General features: G+C 42.7%; 2 protein-coding genes across 2 annotated transcripts; one reads left to right on the top strand and one right to left on the bottom strand.

Annotated features, from left to right (window-relative positions):
- The first annotated feature begins 506 nt into the window (after positions 1–506).
- si:ch211-155e24.3 (uncharacterized protein LOC100150696 homolog) lies at positions 507–5806 on the top strand. The gene is made up of 4 exons (XM_048261167.1): positions 507–1012; positions 2336–2499; positions 3583–3637; positions 4180–5806. Exons 1-4 carry the CDS (start codon positions 799–801, stop codon positions 5283–5285), a joined length of 1539 nt encoding a protein of 512 aa, XP_048117124.1. The 5' UTR covers positions 507–798; the 3' UTR covers positions 5286–5806.
- Positions 5807–6073: 267 nt separating this feature from the next.
- Positions 6074–12493, bottom strand: LOC125306760 (NACHT, LRR and PYD domains-containing protein 1 homolog). Its single transcript, XM_048262281.1, has 4 exons — positions 12336–12493; positions 10229–11746; positions 9548–9842; positions 6074–6212 (listed from the first exon to the last, which is right to left on the bottom strand). Exons 2-4 carry the CDS (start codon positions 10914–10916, stop codon positions 6074–6076), a joined length of 1122 nt encoding a protein of 373 aa, XP_048118238.1. The 5' UTR covers positions 10917–11746; positions 12336–12493.
- Between the last annotated feature and the right edge of the window lie 13106 nt (positions 12494–25599).

Genomic DNA, 25599 nt, shown 5'->3' with positions numbered 1-25599 from the left:
GACAGCTTTGTCACACTCCTTATTTCTCCTTACTCTGTGTTTCATTTGATGTGCATCAGTCATTTGCTCATCTATCTATCTCTGTCCACATACCTTTTGTATTGGAAGCAGTTATGTTATTAATGTCACAAGATTTAGATTTAGTCATTTGTAGACATAAATGTCAATTAGCCTACGTCATACACTGCAAATAAAGGCTATGACTATTTCGGTGGCCCCTGTGATCATTTCAAGACAGTTTCAATATTTAACATAGGCCTAAGGGACAGTCCTGCTGCTCGTTTGACGGATCTTCCTCTGTAACAGAGGAACAACAGGTGATGAGTCTCTGACACGTTGATGTGGGCTTTGGCGACCTCTCGTGGTTGATGTAGGACCAACTGATTTCCTCCTCTTTTTTTGCAAATGTATATTAATCAAGGGATCAGCTGCTTCTTACGTCTGAAAATAGAACGGTTGAAATGTGGACAGACAGAAATCGGGTCATTCTACAGATTCGGTGCCGTTCATAACATGGATTTTCTGACCTGCAAAGATAATGTAATAGGCTACTTACGGTAATTATTTTTATTTTACGTCACAACTAGACAGGAAGTTGCTTTGCAACGATGCTTTGGTTGTTGTGTGTGTGGAAGCTCTGTGTGTGTATGTTGACAGCAGCAGACTAGTCGTTAGTGTTCATTTTAGGTAGGTAAACATACTGTTGCTAAAAGGCAAAAAGAAAACTGGCCAGTAGGAAACGTTTCCAGCAGTTTATAGCAGGTAAATTAAAGCTGTTGATACACCACTGGCAGGAAGATGTCGAATTGTACTTTCCAGGCACAGCTGGTGTCCATCATGGAAATACTGGCCAAGGCGGCCGTAGCAGAGATCAACCGACGAGTGAACGACAGCTGCGCGGTGATCCGCCTGGAAATGAGACGGAGTCAGAGGGACATCGATGCTCTGAAGAGAAAATACCATGTCATGGAGAACGAACTGCGGAGGACAAAGGGACGACCAAGGAAAAAAGGTAAAGCTAGGTTATAACGTTACAACAAAAGTGAGTAGGCTATACACTGATGCTAAATTGTACCACTTTTCACTGGCCTACTGCGAAGTTGGACAGTGGGGCATTTAAGTTACTCCTATGCATAAAAACCAAGCAGTTTTTATTTACTGTAAATATGGACCCCATAATAGCAACGAAAATTAGGCTACTACACCTGTCGTTTATGATATTTTTTTTTTTTTTTTTTTCCAAAGAATGGATTTTGAAATGTAGGCTAGGCCTACTTGTTTTATTCTTTGAAATTCTTCGTGTGCGTTCATTACCATGTGGAGTCAAGTGTGACCTGGAGTCAGTGAACTCTGCACTTTTGCGCTGAAGAGCTGTTGATCTTAGATGAGGTTCACTATTTTCTTCACTATTGTTTACCACAGTGCATATGTAGCACCAATACTGAAATAGGCCTATGGTGGAGTGTGACCTTGTAGCCTATGGTTTTAATTGCTGTGATTGAATAGCCAAGTTCTGTTTGTTTTAAAACGTGCCCATTATTGAGTGCCTCAAACTATTATGGGACAAATATGTTGTTGGGGCGATGGCATTTTTAGATGGGACCATTCATCTCTATGGACATAAAATACAAGATCATTTCCCCTAGTCTCTAGAGGTTTGTTAAAGCATGATCATTTTCTTTATTAATTTATTCTTTATTTACATTAATTAGACATAAGTGAGAGTAACACAGGCTACTGTTCAACGCGGAAGTGGATTTCGAATCCTTTGACAGCAATAAGTGCTACTGAACAGGAGTGTACTCATCTCTGCTATACAAAGTCAAGCCAAGTCAGTTTATTTCTATAGGGCAGTTTAAAACAACCTGCGGATGACCAGAGTTCAGTCTGTCTGTGGGGCCTGTGTCTTAGGGCAGTGGTTGTCAAACTGGGGTCTGGGGACCCCTGGGGGTTTGTGACTCATAGCCAAGGGGTCCGCAAAATAATTTGCTTTAAAATGTTTGAGTCAGTCCATGTTGTCAAGTGATGCAAAATCCAAAGTTGACAAAAGACCAAGTTATACACCTGCCAAAAAACACAGGATGGTGATCCTGGCCATAACAGAGAATACAATAGTATGCTGTACTTAATTTTTACGATTATGAGGAGGTCCTCGGGATATTTCCTACCCCACAGGGGGTTCTTGCAACCAAAACAAATTGAGAACCCCTGGACCCTGGGGACTGTTTAATCTTTCTCCCTCACTAATTTAATTTTTCTTCAGTTCTACCATTCCTGTGCTAACTGCTGCTCAGCAACATAACGGTGTCTGTGTGTCTGTGGTTGTCTGTCTCAGTGCCGTTGTGTGTGGTATCGGATCGATACACTCCGACTCCTAGAAGTGTGTCTATCCAAAACCGAGCGTGTGTGTGGAGTGAAGAACACACCACCGTTATTCCAGAGCAGAGGCAACCACCACTCGTGCAAGACACACTTGCCCCTCATCCTTCTTCTGATGTGGTTAGTCTTAATTCTTTTCATGGTGCCTCACGTGTAATGTGGCGGCTGTGGAGTTTGGATTGGTCTAGTTAATTTAATTTTTCGGTAGCACTTTATAATACCTACACACAATTCATCATTTATTAAGCATTTGTAAACAATTAGTAAATGGTTTGTTCATCAGTTGTAAATTATTGTTCCTACATAAATTCTCATCAGTAAAGCATTTGTACACAGTTATAAATGGTTTGTTCATAGTGAATAAGCCTATATCTAAGCTATGTTTATAAATTGTTTTTAATACTAATAATTATGCAATATTTCCATTATTTAACAGTTGTTAAGGAATTGTCTATGGTTTATAAAATCAGTTGGGTGTGTGTGTGATTAAGAAACTATTTACACCTACATGTAGGCATGCCTTTATGAAAATAAGGATTAAACACATTAATGATAGGGTGTTAGGGTGTGGATAAATGTTGTATAAAACACTTCCTAATACTATAATTCATGACTAACTCAGGAGTTGCAAGTGGTTAGTTAAGGATATTTTGTGAACTCATCTAAATTGAGGACTTTCTATGCCGTTACAACGCATTTTGAAATGAGTTGTGAAGTTTACATTTACATTCATTAGTTATGATCGTCGCTAGCGTAGCGGTCATATAGGTTTAGTCAAAGTTTTTTTTCTTCCAGAATTTTTTTTCCTTTTATTTCTTCAGTAATTTTGTGTCAACGATTCCTGGGACACTGAAAGACCGAGCTGCACAAAATTTGGTGGGCATGTAACCGCACAAGGATGACACATGGTTATGGGCAGCCGTGACCTACTGGTTAGCGCTTGGAGTTTGCCGGTTCGAACCCCAGTAGGCAAGGCTGAAGTGCCCTTGAGCAAGGCACCTAACCCCTCACTGCTCCCCGAACGCCGCAGTTGTTGCAGGCAGCTCACTGCGCCTGGATTAGTGTGTGATTTTAGTTTTGACACCCCCCACCCCCATGTTTGCACGCAGACAGATGTGCGCGCATACACACATACACGCACAAACACACACAGAGTTACTCACACACAGTTACTGATGGCAATGACATTCTGTGTTTGATCAGGCTCCTTTGATCAAAGAGGAGACGGAAGAGGACAATATGTGGGGTAGGGAGGGAGGTAAGCGAACATACTCACACATACACATATACATACATACATACATACATACATACATACATACATACACACACATACATGTAAATATACACACACCTACACACGTCATAACTCACTACTAGTATGCAACCACAGATATAAGCATGTCATACACATGATTTTAAGTGTCATACTCAGTGTTATCTCTGTCAACCACACATTTATTTAAAGATCAATTATCATTCACACACAGACAGTTTGTTTATAGCCGCCTGACCAAGGCCAGTGGAATTTTATATGTTGAACTCTGAAGCACAATACATACATGGACAAGTAGACATTACACATATTATCTATTACAAAAATAGAACCATGATCCATATAAATAAACTTCAACAAATGGGAGAGAGATACAGAGGAAAGGGAGGCATCTCCTTTTATCTCCACTGTTGGAGAAGTGGACAATGAGGTCACCTTTACCAATAACATGAGCCTGTATGTGAGTGAGTGTTCATTGTCATCTGTGTGTGCGTGTGTGTGTCCGTGTGTGTGTCTGTCCAAAGACCAGGTGACCTTTTCCCACCAAGGACCAGACGGAGCAGCCACCGCGGAGGAAGTGTCTCACACACCACTGGATGGGCAACATGGCCCACACACACACACCACACACACAGGAGAGCAGGAGGCCCAGGTCACTGTGGAGGTCCAGGTGAAGTTCGAAGAGGAGGAAGAGGGTGGTGGGAGGAAGGAAGAAGAGGAGGAGGACAAAAAAGAGGAGTGGAACGATGGGGAAGCCACAGAAGAACAACAGCAGCAGCAGCAGCAGAAGCAGCAGCAGCAGGGCTTGGGGCAAGGAGAGTTCAGCATGGAGCAGCATGGGGGGGCCTCCCTGTGGACAACATCCACCAGTGACTTCAGCACAGAAACGTACACACACACCCAGCCTCTGTCTGTGCCCCCACTGCCAACTCCACCTCCTCCCCCCACCCTCATAGGACCCACCACCGTGGAACAAAACTCTGCCATGTTGATGGCCAGGAACACGGGCCGTGCCAGGTGGGGCGTTCAGGGTGACGGACAGGAGCCATGTGGCAGCCGGCCCCAGGCGGGCTTCAGAACTGGAGGTGGGCCTGCGCTGGGACTGAGTGGTTTTCGCGGCAATAATGGTGTTGGCATCGGTGGTTTCAGCAACAACGCCACTGCCACTGTTGGGTATCAGACTGGCGCCTTGCGCCGTCTCCGGCCCCACCAGTGGCGCTCCGTCGGACCCACGGCAGGGTCTTCATCAACCTCATCCTCTTCCTCGCTGTGTGCGGAGCGGCGCGTGTACGTCTGCTCGTTCTGCCCCAAGAGCTTTGCCCGTCTCAGCCAGCTGAAGGAGCACCTGCGGAGTCACACGGGTGAGAAGCCCTTCAGCTGTGCCACCTGCGGCCGACGCTTCACCAAGCACTGCAACCTGGTGCGCCACGCCGTGGTGCACAGTGGTGAGAAGCCCTACCGCTGCCCCACCTGTGCCAAATGCTTCACCCAGAGCTCCAGCCTCAAGTCGCACCAGCGCACCCACCTGATGCCCCACCACAGAGAGGGGGCGCTAGTGAGCCGCGCCCAGTTCAGAGGGGCGCTGCTCTCGGGGGCTGGAACATCCCAAAGCTACAGGGGCTTCACATAGGACGCAGAACAGGGGGCGGATTAGAGGATCAGTCCATGATTCTACTCTAGTATACTCTTTGTCTAATTCAGCTGATTGCTCCTCACTGTCCTCTAGCTGTTGGTTCTGTGTGTGTGTGTGTATTTATGTTTGCAAAGCAGAAATGGTGTTTGTACACAGTCCTGGGTCTGTAAATGGGGAAACAAATGTAGTAGCTCCGAGTGAGCCATGAACTATTCCAGCCAAGTAACATGATGTAGATTTATTTGATTGGCTGTTGAGCTAAATATCATCAATCTTTGGTCAGAATCGCAGACTACTTTAAATATGGAAAAAGGATAGACAGGGTTGTTCTAAATCATTTAATTTGTGAATCTTAATAATGGTGTGTCCTAATGCAACTGCAGATGGTCCTTTGCTCTTCAGGTGAAAGCATATTTCTGTACATTACTCATTCTCTGTTCATCTGTATTTCTGTGGCTGATGATGTATGCCACAGATGTCTCAATTTTGTTTAATTAAAAAGGGCATGACCTTTTAAAGGAAATGCCATCGCCTCAATTTCTCCACCATCTGAAGATTTCAGTGAGGTGAGAGAGCACACAACACACATTATCATAGCAAATATTTCAGGCATGCAAACTCCTCAACTCTCAAAGCCTACTCTGCCCTATTTTATATAATAATGTTTGAAATAGTCTGAAATAGTGTGTGTCTCAAGAAAGTTTATTTATTACCTGGTTTGGTCCAACAAATATTCAGACTTATCATCCTTATTCTAATAGTCTCCATTGAAGTGTCCTTTAGGCCTATGAAATCTTCAGAAAATGTCTGATAACTTCAGGCACAGATAAAGAAAGGAAGCTCATGTAGATTGCGTTGGAGGAGAGGGCCAGGCTGAAGCATGCTGCCAAACCGCACAAGCGGACCTTCACACTTTGGCCCAAGCTGAAAAGAAGAAATAAAGGCATTTTTATTGAGATGATTTTTTAGTTATTACTCTTGAAAATGCCTTATCTTGGAAGCCATTAGTTTAGGTATTAATATTTCAAATATGATAGCATTTCTAGGCTAGCCTCACCACACTTTGTTATAAGAAGTTTCTCACACATTTGGGATTAACTAGAAGAGTGACTGCAAGCCAAGCTGCCTTGTTCAACACCAGTGTCTGACCTCACCAACAGTCTTCTGAATGAATGGGCATAAATTGCACACTCATGTGGAAATCCCTGCCAAAATAGTGGAATCTGTTACAGCTGCATCCATTCCTATGGATTTAGAATTGGATGTCATTGAAGTTCTTGTGGGCGTGATGAAAGGCATCTTCTGCCTATTTAGTATACACTTTTTGGCCCACTCATTAGTAAGAATACTATGAAAATAGGTATGTGAATTGTTAATGTGATAGATACACCAACACCACCATTATAACAAGGGACAACACAATTACTAATGAATTACACTCATGGCCATTTAATGTTCTGGTTAACCCCAGAGCAAATTCAAAGCACACTCAGATATGTCTCAGATATATGATAGTAAAGTCAATGAGCAGAGAGACAGTAACAATAATTATCAAAGTAGTATCAGATACAAACACAATATGAAGTGCAAATAATAAAAAAACAACGTAAAAACGTGATGTCAACAAAGCTTACTATAAAACGTATAATTCATCTTTAAAGAGATATTACTTTTCTTTTTGGTGTAGTTTCTTTGATGATAATTTAACAGCAATTATCCTAACAGCAATTTCCAACAAAGAGCACAGGAGATAATACAAACCAGTTGTTAGTATTATGATTCCCTTAAGCATTCATTGTGCAAGTAATGATATATTAATGGATGCTTGATATGTTATCACCAGTTATCATTGTGTGTATACCACATGTGACATTGTGTTTTTGGAATGTTTGCAAAATCACTTGACATTCAAATCTTGATTGTTTTCATGTGATTGATGAGGATTGATATAGGAACGCCAGAGTAACTCAAGCCAGAGTAATTCAAGTATTGGTAAGTAAAGCGAGTATTAGGTCAGCATTAGATAAACATGTGGCAATATATCACACCACAGTTTGTTATGGCATATTTAACCATTGTGCTTAACAGAAGACAATGATTGCCCAGGTTGTATTTGTCTTGCCTTTGTCCAGTCTCACAAGTGAATTGCTGCATCCCGCTTCAACAGTCACTAAATTGTTGTCAGTGGCATGAATGACGCTGAACATGCAAGTAAGTAATATTCAGTTAGTATAAAATATTCTAGTATGGTCATAAATTACTGTGAGTGAGAGGGAAACAGTTAAAAGCAAATCTGGAAATAAGCAATAAACTTCCAGGATGCCATTTTACATCGACTTATTGACCATATTATGACTGCCTTTAGTTGTTGGCCGCAACATTTTTAAGGACATAATTATTTTAAGATACAAAATCGGGATTTTATAGACGGTGATTGAATTAATTATTTTGAGAAACATTAAGGACAAATGAACAAATGTCACAAAGTGACTGAGAAAAGAAAATGTTGTAAAAACCTTTAATGTAGTTTGTATATTGACAAGGACAGCATAATCAAAGATCCTTGATAACTAACCACCACTGCAATCGTCTCTGGTATAATTCAGTAAGGACCAAACTCCAGCTGTTGGACTCTGGAACAGTAACCATCTACACACACGTGGTAGCACGACTACCGGGAATAACGCAAGTGCAACATATATCTTTATTTTTGTTATTCATTAACTAATTACCATATGTCATGATATACTGCGTAATTACTCTTCTAATGTCTTGTGTCCACTGGTGTTTGGTGCTCCAGAGATTTTGGGATGATTAGCACCGATCTTCACAATGTGTCCTTAACAAACTACTGTGGAAACATGACGTTAGCTGTGAAAAAGATGAATAAGAGTGGATCAGTGGACCAGAGACAAAACTTCCAAGAGACAGAACACACAAAGGCCGAGATCATTCCCAAGGAGCTGCTAAACAGACCATAAGTAAAGGAACTGACATTTAATTTTCTAATGTCTTTCTTTTATAGTTGCAACAATGAATTGACTAATTGATTAGTGTTCTATTAACTATTAAGTTAATGACCAACTATTTATGAAAATATTGATTAGTTTGATTACATTCTCTGATTACAGTTTCTTAAGTTCAAAAATCTAAATACCTCTGGGGTGTGATCAGAGGATATTTGTGGACATCATCTTGAACTTTGGGATTCATAAATAATGTCTAGTTGCCACCATAAATTTTCTCTTCCACACACTTTCATACTTTGTAATGTAACTGTGGTTGTGCAGCTGTGCAGTGATTAATCTTTGCTCGCCAACTCAATTTCAAGCTCAAATTCCATCTGGAGCCTGTACAGCAACCTGATATATTCGTAAATATTATGATTATTTCATAATTTATATAAATAAAATAAACTCTTTAAGAGACATGCTAGCAACAGATGCTAACACCCATGAGTTTGTCGACCTCCTTGCTAGTATGCCTGTCTCCTGGACCTATGGATGCAGGTTTTAGTCAAGAGCAAGACAGTGCTTCTACCAATGCAGCTTAAGTAATTACATTTATTACAGAAACTATGCAGTTTTGGCAATTTCTTCGCTTTTTGCTCACAGGTTTCTCTGCAGAGCTCCCCCTACAGCCTCAGAGTATATGATTTACGACACTCCTCAATCGGTCAGTCTGCTGTTTCCCTCTTCCCTGTTCTTCCGACAACGGTTTACTCGCTTTCTGCTTCTTTTCGCTGGCTCGGTCATGACGAATGATTGAGAAACTCCATCGCTACATTGTTCTAGCCGGTGCCTGGCGTGTATGTATGTAAATGCAGTAGAGTAATTCATTACACTCGTTACTTCCTGACACTGACTCCGTCGGCCCACTGGCCCAAAGTTGTAAGGGTGTTTTTTCCGCTCACAGGCACTAGGGGGAAGCGAGACGGCCACCATTCAACCCGAAAAAAGTCATATAACCATTCCAATGACTCCTGTTAAGTTAAGGTAAAATAAGCTTAAAAAACCTGCATAGTTCCCCTATGCTTTACCTTTTATGTTATCAATGATGTCTTGAGGTGTAGATTTCTACAGTGTAGGTGTGTCTTTCGGCACATTAAATTAGTTTGGTAGCAGCATCTAGTGTACCGACTATACATTTTCATTCGACTCCTTTTTTCAGTCCAATATTTATGTCTTTTTCAATTTGCCTTTTTTAAAAAACATATAAGTATCTCTGATAATAGCAATTTTTGAGGGAGAGGTACTCACTTTGCATTCTCTGGGAGATTGGCTTGAAGATTCAGTAGAATGTCTTCATAGAGGTAAAAGTCCTTCTCTTTAAGGACGACAAACATTATGCCAGACGCTATATTTCCCTTTCTGTCCACCATGTCCAGGAGGCAGGTCACCTGTTCCTCCAGTCCACTGACATTCTCCAGAAGGTGCTTGGTCTCATAGCTGTTCAGCACGGGGGGCTGGTGTTTTGCCAACGCCTCCATCTCATCTAGGAATGCGCCTCTCGACGTTCTTGTGATGAGATCCGGCCGGAAAAAGGAGAGTCGCTCTAGAAAAGAGATCATCAAAGAACCCTGAACAAATGGTCAGCAGCATCAGGTTTCAATTAAAAATTCATAATAAAATAATAATTAATAATCGCCACACTTCGGAAAAAGACTGTTTCTGAAAAAAAAAAAAAACATAGTACTGAATTTTCAGAGAACAATAAGTTGTGGCTATATTCTGAAATCTGTTCTTCTGTACAGAACTACACAAATACAGTTGGGTCCAGTTGTGTATATAGAGTTCTTATGTTGATGGTTTTGGTAAATGGACTGCATTAATAAAGTGCTTTTCTACTCTTCAGATCACTCAAACTGCTTTACAAGTTCATGCCTCACACACACACACACACTCATACACACAGATAGGAGAGCTGTGTTGGTTGTGTACCTCTGTTTGACAGGTTGGCCATCCTCCCCTCGTCCAGACTTGGAGTTTTGCTTGGGGTGTACGTCACAACTCTTTTAACCTCGCCATAGTCTGCACGTCGCACTTCAGCTTTCCATATGGATTGCCCTCCACTGATCAACTCCAAGTCAAAACAGTTCTCTGGCTCTTTCATGTAAACCTCAAAGAAGTTCGGCCTGACGAGATTCAGTGTGTACTCGTGCGGGTTGATCTCAGAGTGGCAAGACGTCTTCAGGCTGAATTTGGAGTCGACCCAAAGCGAAATTTCAGGCTGGGGCTTTTCAATCTTCCTGACATTCAGCTGCCGCAGGTCGTCCTTCACAGTCTGCATCATGGAGCCACTCCAGGGCACCAGGTACATAAAGAGGACCAGGGGTCTCACTCTTGTCCGGTAAATTAACACCTCCAGGTGGGTTTTGATTTGGATGTCAGTTTTCACCACGACTTCTGTCAGTGAGAGAGATGGCTTGAGGAGCTTCACATGGAAACGAGTCAGCTCACCGGTCTCTAGAATTAAATTGTCGTCCACACCACTTACAACTCTCACAGCATCACTGAGAGAAGAGTCTGAGCCTTCCAGACAGGCAAAATGGGGCAGATGAGCCTCCAGCAGTTCACCTGACAGCACTTTGATGTCCATCAAAGGACCCATTGTTGTGTACTGTAACATGGCAAGATCTGCTGTAAAAAGATACGTGTCACAGAAGTGATACTGTAGAGTGACTTCACCAGCGCACCCCAGCGCAAACCAGACACAGCACACTCAAAACTTCCAGAGGGAGAACTGTGTTTATACACTTCGACTTTGGACTCCATGGAGACCGAGGGTTCCATCAGCACCCAGTGGGAGGAGTCTGTGATGTGAGAGCAGGACTTGCAACATCTTGTTGGTCTGTAGTTCTGACAATGACTTTCACCGTCTGACATTGCCGGTCTTTAAGAGAAGCAGAAAAGATATTCAAATAAATCCATCAGAGCATTAGCACCTTTTGCAAGGAAGAAAAGCCCACTACTACGGTAGTATTTTTCTTGGAGACATCTTTTGCACAGACATGTTTCAGTGTAGTGCCTTCTTCATAGCATTAGACATGGTCAGTCTACAAGTCTAAGGAAGTGTTAAATTAGAAAAAATGTGTGTATTTTTCTCATTTTCTGTTACTTAGTCTGCAAAACTCATATTGCGCCTTTTGTCCAATCTCTTTAAGATCATGTGTCAAGACAACTTTCTCATGTGTGTATCTGTCTAATTCCTGTGCTTTATGTCAGCTGTATATTTTCAAATGAAAATATAGACAATAAGTAGACACACAAACATATTTCTACATTACACACTGTTTTCAGATCACATCAAGGCCTGTTCTCCATTAGTGTTTAAAAAAGGATTAGCTCTCTCATACAGATCAGTGTTTTCAGAAGCACTCCTGTTCTCCATGTTCGTTGTTTGTCCTTCGTCAATGTCTTACAACTTCTCTGTGCCTTCTTCTATGTCCTTCCTGCACACTAGAAAGAGAACTTAAAGTGAGTAAACCCTTTACTTACTGTGTCTGACAATTGCTTAAGCTCCTATACCTATTAAGAGCACATTCTAAAAAGGTGAGACCTTTGAAACTGAAGAGAAGCTTGAGGAAGGAGATTACAACTTCATAAAACTAAAGCAACACTTATGAGCATAGTGAAACATTTGGTAAGAGGATCCACAAAAATGATTTGCCAAGTAGAGGCTATACGTTCCATCACATTATGTAAACAACCCTGGTGATGGGGTTTATTTGAGCTAACTCCAGTCTGTTCAAAGGAAGTCCAGGAAAATAAAGATCATTAAGTCATGCAATTTACCTGAATCTGGACATTATATGTTATTTTGAAAATGATACGTCTATAGAACACTACACTATGCTAACAATTACCGTCTGTCTGACAGACTTGTTTCAAACAGGCTACGACTTCCGCATATCAACCCATGAGGCAGGCAAATGTGTAGCCGAACAGTCTAAACGTCTAAATATTAACCTATCACCGAAGTTAAGCTTATGTATCAGTTCAGTTTAATCAATGATTATTAATCAGGTGAATGATACCGTCCACTTACGAGAACTGTGTGTCTTCCTTGGTTGCTCAGTTTTCAGCGGGCTATCTTGTTTCTTTCAGTATCTCAAAGTTTCACTTTGCAACCTGAAGTGACGTGTGTAGTGTGGGCGTGTCATGGTGTGTTACCGGGGTGGTTCAAGATCTTGGACATAGGACCTCATTTCCAAGTAAGCAAGTGTGATATTTATCAGTGGAGACAGTTTTCAACACATTTCCTCCCGTCCTTCTAGTTGCAGTTCGCAGGTGCTAAGCTAGCGCAAGTCATCAGTAATAGCCTGCCACTAAAAAAAAGTCTTACCCACTGGTTACACCCGAGGCAAATAAATTATAACGCCAGACTATCGATGTAAATGTCTGTGTTTATAGTTTTATTATGACCGCCCTTCATAGCTTACTCCCCGCGTTGGGGCCCCCAACCGCAAAAAAAACAGTTTTTCCTAAATAACTACCTGAACCGTGGCACTGAGGATGAAGAATCTTTTATGGTTATTATATTGAAAATGCAATATTATTCTGCTTTAATCGCCCCTATCTTCAGTTAAGATGTTCAGAACTGCACCAAATTTTATGTGTATGATTGACCTGGCATTCTCTGGGGGTATGCCAAGTTTCGTAGAATTTCATCCATGGGGGGGTCTAAAAAAAATTAGGTTATGTGTACATTTAGTGACTGTACACTCATTGGCCTGTAGATGGCGGTGCACACATATACACATGCACACACACACAGGCACCCACATACTATCGGTATTAGAACGGCCGATACATAATTACAAATTCAGTAGGATTAAAAGAAAGCCAAATATTCATCATCATCATCATGGCTGCATTTCCAGTATTGGCGATAAGTAATCGTTTGTCCACTAGATGGTGCATCGTTGCAGTGAGACGTAATTTCGTTGGAAGTTAAAAGTGGGTTGGAAAAACAATGGACGCTTCCTACAAGGACTGTAGTTTAGGCCAGCGGTCCCCAACCACCGGGCCGCAGGACATTCCTAACCGGGCAGTAGCCTACGACATGAGTTTAAAAAAAAAGGCATGCGAACTAAACTAAATTTAATTCGCAATAATGTCACGTTTTTACATGGCATAGGTCTATATGCAGTTGTTTGATTGCACGCATGTTTGCATTTTGCAAGGTCTATTTTCTTACGTCTGTCTGTCCCGCCTTCAACACTTTTACATATTGCCTTCAGCGCTGCGCAGCCTCAGGTCAGCTCACTTCACTTGATCAGTTCTTGGCGAAACGGTAGTGTCACACGGTTAGCTAAACTGCTAGAATGAGCAACAAAAAACAAGCATCTTTAGCAGGTCACTGGCCAGAGTGTTTGAGTTGCGAGAGCCGCTGCAGAGATTTCTTACAGAAAAAAAGTCACCGTTAGCTGCACATTTTAGTGATGAGGACTGGGTGTCAAAACTTGCTTACCTGTGTGACATATTCGGGTTGCTTAATGACCTCAACCTGTCACTCCAGGGGAGAATGACGACTGTCTTTAAACTGGCAGATAAAGTCGCTGCTTTTAAAGCAAGCTTGATTTGTGGGGACGACGAGTGGACCGGGGTGTATTTGATATGTTCCAAACAGTAGTGGGGGTTTTGGGAGAGACTGAGGTAGGGCACTTTCTCTCGCAGCTGATCACCTTGTTGCGCTTTCAAATGAGTTTGAGCGTTACTTCCCATCCTCCAAAGATCCACGGCAAACCAATGAGCCATTTGTCAATATCCCTAATAGTCCTAACTTGTCAGCGCAGGAGGAAGAGCAGTTGATCGAAATTGCAAATGGTCTTAAGAGTGTGTATAAGGAAACCTCTCTGGCGGGTTTTTGGATCAAAACCAAAGCAGAATATCCCGAGATGCGAGGCCGGGTTTTCGGCAATGACTGCAACTAAGACCAAATTGCGCAATCGACTGGACATTTCAAACACACTGAGGGTGTCACTGTCTTCCATCACCCCCAGATGGAAGCTTCTTGTTGCAGGGAAACAAGCAGGGCTCACACTGATTATATTCATAATGCACGTTTAGTTCCCATGTTTTGTTCCCATATTTTGTTAAGCATGTTCACACTTTAGCTTCAAGTTGTTCAATATTCATAGTTCATATTGTTCAATTTTCACTTCTTCAAGTTCACGTTTTTCACAAGAGATCGTTACCTTCACTGTTCATACATAACTGGAGCTAGTTCTTTTCAAGTAATGCATGCACAACACATATGGAACATGGAACCCCCGACCCCACCGCCGGTCCGTGAAAAAAAAATAGGAATCAAACCGGTCCATGGTACATAAAAGGTTGGGGACCCCTAGGCTACCGCAGAGAACATCTAAAGGTGCCATGTGTAATGAGCCATGTGCCATGTGTAAACCGAGAAATGTGTATTACAGTTTGGCTGGCGGTTATGTTGCTCGCATACCGCCTCCCATGGCCGAAACTGGTATTATGACACCTGTCGGGCTGTGGCTAGTAATTTAGCATTTCAGGTTGATATCTATGCAGCATTTTTTTAATGACATCATCACCCTTATTTCTTCTCATTCTTTTAATGCGTGTAGCTAATTTTTTGGATATTTTTACCTCAATTCTTACACATGGCACCTTAATAAGGATAGGACGATGTTCACATGAAATGTAATTCCCATTTCTTCTTGAAGCCGAAATAAATCTGAGGATGTTTATCGGACATGCTTGGTTTTTACTGCAGGTACGTTCTTATAATATCAACTAGAAAAGCATTTCCTGAAGGAAATACAGTGCATGAAAATGCAAAAATATGATGTAAAATATCATACAGAGTAAAAACAAACTATATTGGTTGCTAAGTAGATGAGGTTTAATATAGTTGGAATGACTGAACAGTTAAATAGGTGGATAGTTTAAATGGTTGAATTATTTAGGTAGATAGTTGACGATAACTGACAGTTGGAATGGCTCTAATGTTTGCTAGCAGTTATGCTAACTATGTTAACAAAGATAATAATGTTAACCAAGTTACTATGCTAACTAGCATGCTAACACACTAGCATGATAACTATGCTAACCATGTTACTTAGCTAACTTAGCTAATCATTTTTAGCAGTTTTCCTAAAAATGCTAACTAGCATGCTAACTATGCTAACCACGTTACTTAGCTAATCATTTTTAGCAGTTTTGCTAAAAATGCTAACTAGCATGCTAACTATGCTAACCATATTACTTAGCTAACTTAGCTAATCATTTTTAGCAGTTTTGCTAAAAATGCTAACAATGTTAGCGATGCTAACATGCTAACTATGCTAACCATGCTAACTAGCTACAGTGGGTAGGAGTCATAGTTGATGACAAGTAACAGTTACAATTGCTAAACAGTTAAAAAGTTCAGTAGTTTAAAGGGTTAAATTGTTTAACAGTGAAATATTGTAGTGAGGACTTTTATTTTGAAACAGTTTTTGGCAGAGGAAGCAGTTGAACAGGATGTGTAGTCTTAATAGGGCCAGTTTGTATGCTTAAAGCCTGACACTGGCAGTTGATCCAGGTGGCCTGAACACCTGCCATAGGATTCTAATTGCTTAACGGCCGTATTATGATGTCATAATCATAATGTTAAGTCTATGGGGAAATTTTGAGTAGTTTTTAATTAATAGTTTAAAAAGTATAAAAGTTACAAAGATGAAAAATACATAGCCCACATGTCCTAAGTAAGACCTACGTAACATAGTTTGAATGAAGTTTCTACGTTAAACGGTTGAAGCTGCATTAACTGCGTTAGAAGAAGAAGAACTAGAAAAGCATTTCCTGAAGGAAATACAGTGCATGAAAATGCAAAAATATGATGTAAAATATCATACAGAGTAAAAACAAACTATATTGGTTGCTAAGTAGATGAGGTTTAATATAGTTGGAATGACTGAACAGTTAAATAGGTGGATAGTTTAAATGGTTAAATTATTTAAGTAGATAGTTGACGATAACTGACAGTTGGAATGGCTCTAATGTTTGCTAGCAGTTGTGCTAACTATGTTAACAAAGATAATAATGTTAACAAAGTTACTATGCTAACTATGCTAACCTTGTTACTTAGCTAACTTAGCTAATCATTTTTAGCAGTTTTACTAAAAATGCTAACTAGCATGCTAACATGTTAGCATGCTAACTATGCTAACCATGTGACTTAGCTAATTTAGCTAATCATTTTTAGCAGTTTTGCTAAAAATGCTAACTAGCATGCTAACTATGCTAACCATGTTACTTAGCTAACTTAGCTAATCATTTTTAGCAGTTATGCTAACTATGCTAACTAGCATGCTAACATGTTACCTATGCTAACCATGTTACTTAGCTAATCGTTTTTAGCAGTTTTGCTATAAACGCTAACTAGCATGCTAACTATGCTAACCATATGACTTAGCTGACTTAGCTAATCAATTTTAGCAGTTTTGCTAAAAATGCTAACTAGCATGCTAACATGCTAACTATGCTAACCATGTGACTTAGCTAACTTAGCTAACTAGCTACAGTGGGTAGGAGTCATAGTTGATGACAAGTAACAGTTACAATGGCTAAACAGTTAAAAAGTTCAGTAGTTTAAAGGGTTAAATTGTTTAACAGTAAAATATTATAGTGAGGACTTTTATTTTTAAACAGTTTTTGGCAGAGGAAGCAGTTGAACAGGATGTGTAGTCTTTATAGGGCCAGTTTGTATGCTTAAAGCCTGAGACTGGCAGTTGGTCCAGGTGGCCGAACACCTGCCATAGGATTCTAATTGCTTAACGGCTGTATTGTGATGTCATAATCATAATGTTAAGTCAATGGGGAAATTTTGATTAGTTTTTAATTAATAGTTTAAAAAGTATAAAAGTTACAAAGCTGAAAAATACATAGCACCCATGTCCTAAGTAAGACCTACGTAACATAGTTTGAATGAAGTTTCTACGTTAAACGGTTGAAGCTGCATTAAACGCGTTAGAAGAAGAAGAATAAGAAGAAGCCTAGGAAGAACAGTACAGTGCATTTTCATGCACTGTAATAAGAAGCCTAGGAAGAACAGTACAGTGCATTTTCATGCACTGTAACTAAGAAAATTCAGGGAATTACCAGTGCATGAAAATGCAAAACATATGGTGTGAAATATATTGTTAAAACAGATGATGTGCTGATTGGCAACCAACATGATGAGGTTTAATATAGTTCAAATGACTGAACTAGGTAGATGAGGTTTAATATAGTTGGAATGACTGAACTAGGTAGATGAGGTTTAATATAGTTGGAATGACTGAACAGTTAAATAGGTGGATAGTTTATATAGTTAAATGATTTGCTTGGTAGATAAGGTTTAATATAGTTGGAATGATTGAACGGTTAAATAGGTGGATAATTTAAATAGTTAATTTATTTAGGTAGATAATTGACGATAACTAACAGTTGGAATGGCCCTAATGTTTGCTAGCAGTTATGCTACTATGTTATCAAAGATAATAATGTTAACCATGTTTTTTTGCTAAAAATGCTAATTAGCATGCTAACTATGCTAGCATACTAACTATGTTACTTAGCTAACTTAGCTAATCATTTTTAACAGTTTTGCTAACTATGTTAACCATGTTACTTAGCTAACTTAGCTAATCATTTTTAGCAGTTTTGCTAAAAATGCTAACTAGCATGCTAACACGCTAGCATGCTAACTATGCTAACCACGTTACTTAGCTAATCATTTTTAGCAGTTTTGTTAAAAATGCTAACTAGCATGCTAACTATGCTAACCACGTTACTTAGCTAACTTAGCTAATCATTTTTAGCAGTTTTGCTAAAAATGCTAACTAGCATGCTAACATGCTAGCATGCTACCTATGCTAACCATGTTACTTAGCTAACTTAGCTAATCATTTTTAACAGTTTTGCTAAAATGCTAACTAGCATGCTAACATGCTAGCATGCTAACCATGCTAACTAGCTACAGCGGGTAAGAGTCATAGTTGATGACAAGTAGCAGTTACAATGGCTGAACAGTTAAAAAGTTCAGTAGTTTAAAGGGTTAAATTGTTTAACAGTGAAATATTGTAGTGAGGACTTTTATTTTGAAATAGTTTTTGGCAGAGGAAGCAGTTGAACAGGATGTGTAGTCTTAATAGGGCCAGTTTGTATGCTTAAAGCCATTTTCATGCACTGTAATAAGGACCTAGGTAATGTTACCGTTAGCGTTGGTTGAGTGATGGAGGCCAATTTGATTGATTGCATTTATAGAAAACTATAAATGCGGTTATAATTGTATTGTAAGCACTGTAATTGTATCTTTCGACTGTCATTTGTTACACGTGCTACAAAAATCATTCCGTGCAATGGAAGATTTACCAATGTTACACCGGTCTGATACAGTTTTGCCTATACATGCGTGAGATTGAGGCGCCTGTTTATTTTGTTTTAAGTGCGTGCAGGGTGTGAGAGGGGAATCGATGTGCTTTGATTCCAGCTCGGTAGTTGTAGTCTGTGAAATTAAAAAGCACGTGTGTGAAGTATCCAAACAATGACACCTTCATTTCATTATGGCTGCTTTAGCAACACACCTTAAGCTACTGTGTAGGGGGTCGCATTTAGAAGTGGCTACTTCATTCGCGCTGCGTGAATTTTATTACAACTTTTCGCCACGATATGGCAGTTTAAGTCCGCTTAATACTGTAAGGGATTGGTTTCCAAAGGAGATTTTATTTGTGTCGCCAGCATAGCCTATTGACAATTTATGTTGTAAATAGGCCTACCTTATAAGCCTACCTGTAGCTTAGGGAAGCTAACAGCTTTGGATCTAGTTTGTTAGTTACAGTTTTGTCATAACTCTGCATTTTTGCATTTAGAATAGCGAGAGCGTGGATATCTCAATCGGAAAATTAAACAATATCGGGTGCCTATGGACTAGGCTGGGTGAACCCAGACTGATCTGCCCGCTTTTTAATTTTTTGATTTCTTAAAAGATTGAGCTTGGTCTGGTGAAAGCCAGACTAGCCATGGACCTCAGTTACACAATGCAAGGGAACATGAATCAGCCTAAATTTGCACGAACAATAACGGACAAAAGCTCTTCAACTTTGGCCCGTTAAAATGTGTATGAACAGTCTAGCGACGCATTTCATCAAGGCCCATTTGGACATGTCAGTTATTTGCACCACTGGTTAGATGTAAAACAACATTTCGTTTCAGACTACTGTTACTTAATTTGTGCATTGACAATAAAGTATTACATGAACTAAAGATGACTAAAATCTTATGTGGAAGAAGAAACATTCACAAAAAATCCATCCATCCAAAAATGACCTTTGTTTTTGATAGCTGTTGAAAACGGCATGGAACTGAGAGATGTTTTTGTTTATAAATAAATAAATAAATGACATTATGCTGATACCTTTTGCTTTTCCCAAATACAATGTAGCCTACAGGTGACCTTTCATCAATCCAGTGGCAATGGATGAACTGTGATGAACTGCCCTACTTGTGATTGTTTAGAGATTTTAAAGGTTTTATAACAATGCTACATCTTCTTTGGCTTTCTACAATCTATTCACCTTTTCAGCACCAGTAGGCTACTTTCTGTACAGCCGCACACACACACTCAGGCATGCCAAACAAGCATACACAAAAGTTTCAAGAGTGGGGGATGGAGTAAAATATGGAGACAAATTGAAGTGTGATTTATTTTCGCGGAATGGATGTACAGGAATGAGCGGCGGTCATATTTTGCTATGCGGTACATCTAGTTTCTAACATTATTCTATCCTTGCATTTCAATGATCGCATTACATTTTGAGGGACTAGTTTCTTAGCAGCGGCGGAATTATACTTGCTCCGGTTAGTTGACGAGCCTGACGAGCCAGACCCACACCAGAGCAAGTCTACGGAGAGCCTGGCCACTCCGTATTAAGTTCCATTGTACCGAATTTTGGTTGCAGTTCCACCAGATTTCCACTGGGGGCGATCGCCATGAGTGCAGAATGAATGGGAGTCAATGGAGCTAGACGGCTAAATTTGTCTCTTTCACCTGATTGTCGTTGACAAATCTCAGATTTGATTGTAGTTTGTATAACTTCAGCATAGGTTATAGGTCAAAAGTTGAATGAACGAGTACTTTTGATTTCTTACAGGTTGGGTCGTTGTTGCCCATAACTCGCTAGCATTGTGCTAATGAATGATGTCATTGACACGTTTGAAAGGCTTTTTAGAACAATTAATTGACTTTAAAAAATATAATACTCAACCGAGTGTATTTTCTTTGCCTCCCCTTTCGAATACAATATTCAAATTACTTCAAAAATTATATCCCGAGAAAAGTGGCTTTTGAGGGGTACAGCTATATAGACCTCCATGCATTCTGCACTCGTGGACGAGCACCCTCATGTGAAACCACAGAAGGAACTACAACCAGTTCAGAAACCACAGACATTCTCTGCCCACATTAAAATGTAATTTGCGGTCGCTAGGGTGCGTCTAGATTTCTAGGCTACCGGTTAGTAGTACTGCGCCGAAAAGTAAACATAGAAGCGCACTCCAATGGGGATACCTATGGGGTATACTACGAAGCACGTAACGGTGGGTTTCCACACAGTGAAACACCTCACGAATTTCGGCCAGCGAAGTTTCGCCTCGGGGGCGTGATAGCCAAACCGCTAACCTTTTGACTGCAGTGTCTAGCCAGTGGTGGCAAGCGAGCTAATTAGGCTAATCAGCTAGTTCAAATGTTTAAGTACCTAATGACGATATCCAGGGGTCTTTATGCCTCGACTAAGTTGATGTTGCCTATAAACAACAATTCATGTTCACAGAAACAACAAGGTCAATAAGACATAATATATTTCATGTTGCAGCATGTAGCTATAGCTGTCTAGCTAGGTTTGCAATGCAATCCAATGTACAAACATACTAGCAGTTCGCCTGTCAGCTAGCCAAAAAGTTTGAGTGCTTAAACTAACATCTTGTGGTCTATTTAGTGGTGTATATGCTCTGACTAAGTTTGTGTGTCATATAAACCGAAATTCGTGTTGATACAAGTGCCAATGTTCGTGTAGAAACATTTGAATCACATACAAATCTTGGTCAGACTTTTTTGTAACTCCCGCCTCCAAACACAAACACGCAGACCTGATTGGTTCTCGAATGGTCCTCATTTAAATAAAGTTAAACTTTCGCCAACTTTGACGCACAAGACCACCTCTATTTAAAAAAACAATTACTTCCACATTCATGAGCGATAGCAGAGCCCATTTATGGAGAGCCGGATCACTCCCTATTAACTCCATTGTACCTGCAATCTGTTGCAGTTCCGCTAGGGGCGATCACAAATAAGTGCAAAAACAATGGGGGCCTATGGAGCTAGACGGCTAAATGTGTCTCTTTCACCTGGTTGTCGTTGAAAAATCGAAGATTTGATTTTGGTTTCTGCAAGCTCAATATGGATTATAGGTCAAAAGTTGAATGAACGAGTACTTACGTCTTTCCGATTTCTTACAGGTTGGGTCGTTGTTGCCCACAACACACTAGCTTTCTGCTAATGAATGACGTCATTGACGCATTTGAAAGGCTTTTTAGAACAAATAAGTGACTCAAAAAATATAATATTCAACGGTGTGTATTTTGCATGCAACATTCAAATTTCTGGGCAAAAAATTATATTCCGAGAAAAGTGGATTTGAGGGGTACAGCTCCATAGACCTACATTCTGCACTTATTCGTGAGCACCCTCATGTGGAACCAGAAACGGAACTGCAACCAGTTCAGAAACCGGAAGTTTCCCGAGAGTGGCGATTCTCCCCTTCTCCGACATTCTCTGGCGATAGCTTAATCAAAGATGGTTGATTACGAAGATACTTGAAATGCAAATAGGGTAGCAGTAGTACACGCCCCGCACGAGGGGGGGCCACTATCCCCCATTTATGCAGTGATCGGGCTCCCTTTTTAACATTGAGGTCTATGGCAGAATCCAAGAATTTCCCAGAATTTGTCAAAGCCTTATTTTTAGCATCACAACCAGAGGCAGCAGTGTCAGAGCCAGGAGCATCACAACCAGAGGCAGCAGTGTCAGAGCCAGGAGCATCACAACCAGAGGCAGCAGTGTCAGAGCCAGGAGCATCACAACCAGAGGCAGCAGTGTCAGAGCCAGGAGCATCACAACCAGAGGCAGCAGTGTCAGAGCCAGGAGCATCACAACCAGAGGCAGCAGTGTCAGAGCCAGGAGCATCACAACCAGAGGCAGCAGTGTCAGAGCCAGGAGCATCACAACCAGAGGCAGCAGTGTCAGAGCCAGGAGCATCACAACCAGAGGCAGCAGTGTCAGAGCCAGGAGCATCACAACCAGAGGCAGCAGTGTCAGAGCCAGGAGCATCACAACCAGAGGCAGCAGTGTCAGAGCCAGGAGCATCACAACCAGAGGCAGCAGTGTCAGAGCCAGGAGCATCACAACCAGAGGCAGCAGTGTCAGAGCCAGGAGCATCACAACCAGAGGCAGCAGTGTCAGAGCCAGGAGCATCACAACCAGAGGCAGCAGTGTCAGAGCCAGGAGCATCACAACCAGAGGCAGCAGTGTCAGAGCCAGGAGCATCACAACCAGAGGCAGCAGTGTCAGAGCCAGGAGCATCACAACCAGAGGCAGCAGTGTCAGAGCCAGGAGCATCACAACCAGAGGCAGCAGTGTCAGAGCCAGGAGCATCACAACCAGAGGCAGCAGTGTCAGAGCCAGGAGCATCACAACCAGAGGCAGCAGTGTCAGAGCCAGGAGCATCACAACCAGAGGCAGCAGTGTCAGAGCCAGGAGCATCACAACCAGAGGCAGCAGTGTCAGAGCCAGGAGCATCACAACCAGAGGCAGCAGTGTCAGAGCCAGGAGCATCACAACCAGAGGCAGCAGTGTCAGAGCCAGGAGCATCACAACCAGAGGCAGCAGTGTCAGAGCCAGGAGCATCACAACCAGAGGCAGCAGTGTCAGAGCCAGGAGCATCACAACCAGAGGCAGCAGTGTCAGAGCCAGGAGCATCACAACCAGAGGCAGCAGTGTCAGAGCCAGGAGCATCACAACCAGAGGCAGCAGTGTCAGAGCCAGGAGCATCACAACCAGAGGCAGCAGTGTCAGAGCCAGGAGCATCACAACCAGAGGCAGCAGTGTCAGAGCCAGGAGCATCACAACCAGAGGCAGCAGTGTCAGAGCCAGGAGCATCACAACCAGAGGCAGCAGTGTCAGAGCCAGGAGCATCACAACCAGAGGCAGCAGTGTCAGAGCCAGGAGCATCACAACCAGAGGCAGCAGTGTCAGAGCCAGGAGCATCACAACCAGAGGCAGCAGTGTCAGAGCCAGGAGCATCACAACCAGAGGCAGCAGTGTCAGAGCCAGGAGCATCACAACCAGAGGCAGCAGTGTCAGAGCCAGGAGCATCACAACCAGAGGCAGCAGTGTCAGAGCCAGGAGCATCACAACCAGAGGCAGCAGTGTCAGAGCCAGGAGCATCACAACCAGAGGCAGCAGTGTCAGAGCCAGGAGCATCACAACCAGAGGCAGCAGTGTCAGAGCCAGGAGCATCACAACCAGAGGCAGCAGTGTCAGAGCCAGGAGCATCACAACCAGAGGCAGCAGTGTCAGAGCCAGGAGCATCACAACCAGAGGCAGCAGTGTCAGAGCCAGGAGCATCACAACCAGAGGCAGCAGTGTCAGAGCCAGGAGCATCACAACCAGAGGCAGCAGTGTCAGAGCCAGGAGCATCACAACCAGAGGCAGCAGTGTCAGAGCCAGGAGCATCACAACCAGAGGCAGCAGTGTCAGAGCCAGGAGCATCACAACCAGAGGCAGCAGTGTCAGAGCCAGGAGCATCACAACCAGAGGCAGCAGTGTCAGAGCCAGGAGCATCACAACCAGAGGCAGCAGTGTCAGAGCCAGGAGCATCACAACCAGAGGCAGCAGTGTCAGAGCCAGGAGCATCACAACCAGAGGCAGCAGTGTCAGAGCCAGGAGCATCACAACCAGAGGCAGCAGTGTCAGAGCCAGGAGCATCACAACCAGAGGCAGCAGTGTCAGAGCCAGGAGCATCACAACCAGAGGCAGCAGTGTCAGAGCCAGGAGCATCACAACCAGAGGCAGCAGTGTCAGAGCCAGGAGCATCACAACCAGAGGCAGCAGTGTCAGAGCCAGGAGCATCACAACCAGAGGCAGCAGTGTCAGAGCCAGGAGCATCACAACCAGAGGCAGCAGTGTCAGAGCCAGGAGCATCACAACCAGAGGCAGCAGTGTCAGAGCCAGGAGCATCACAACCAGAGGCAGCAGTGTCAGAGCCAGGAGCATCACAACCAGAGGCAGCAGTGTCAGAGCCAGGAGCATCACAACCAGAGGCAGCAGTGTCAGAGCCAGGAGCATCACAACCAGAGGCAGCAGTGTCAGAGCCAGGAGCATCACAACCAGAGGCAGCAGTGTCAGAGCCAGGAGCATCACAACCAGAGGCAGCAGTGTCAGAGCCAGGAGCATCACAACCAGAGGCAGCAGTGTCAGAGCCAGGAGCATCACAACCAGAGGCAGCAGTGTCAGAGCCAGGAGCATCACAACCAGAGGCAGCAGTGTCAGAGCCAGGAGCATCACAACCAGAGGCAGCAGTGTCAGAGCCAGGAGCATCACAACCAGAGGCAGCAGTGTCAGAGCCAGGAGCATCACAAACCAGAGGCAGCAGTGTCAGAGCCAGGAGCATCACAACCAGAGGCAGCAGTGTCAGAGCCAGGAGCATCACAACCAGAGGCAGCAGTGTCAGAGCCAGGAGCATCACAACCAGAGGCAGCAGTGTCAGAGCCAGGAGCATCACAACCAGAGGCAGCAGTGTCAGAGCCAGGAGCATCACAACCAGAGGCAGCAGTGTCAGAGCCAGGAGCATCACAACCAGAGGCAGCTTGAGTGTCAGAGCCAGACATCACAACCAGAGGCAGCAGTGTCAGAGCCAGGAGCATCACAACCAGAGGCAGCAGTGTCAGAGCCAGGAGCATCACAACCAGAGGCAGCAGTGTCAGAGCCAGGAGCATCACAACCAGAGGCAGCAGTGTCAGAGCCAGGAGCATCACAACCAGAGGCAGCAGTGTCAGAGCCAGGAGCATCACAACCAGAGGCAGCAGTGTCAGAGCCAGGAGCATCACAACCAGAGGCAGCTTGAGTGTCAGAGCCAGACATCACAACCAGAGGCAGCAGTGTCAGAGCCAGGAGCATCACAACCAGAGGCAGCAGTGTCAGAGCCAGGAGCATCACAACCAGAGGCAGCAGTGTCAGAGCCAGGAGCATCACAACCAGA

This window comes from Alosa alosa, chromosome 1 (assembly GCF_017589495.1).
Source record: "Alosa alosa isolate M-15738 ecotype Scorff River chromosome 1, AALO_Geno_1.1, whole genome shotgun sequence".
Classification (NCBI taxonomy): domain Eukaryota; kingdom Metazoa; phylum Chordata; class Actinopteri; order Clupeiformes; family Clupeidae; genus Alosa; species Alosa alosa.
The sequence above is the reverse complement of the archived record's forward strand: the minus strand, read 5'-3'. Positions and strand labels throughout refer to the sequence as shown.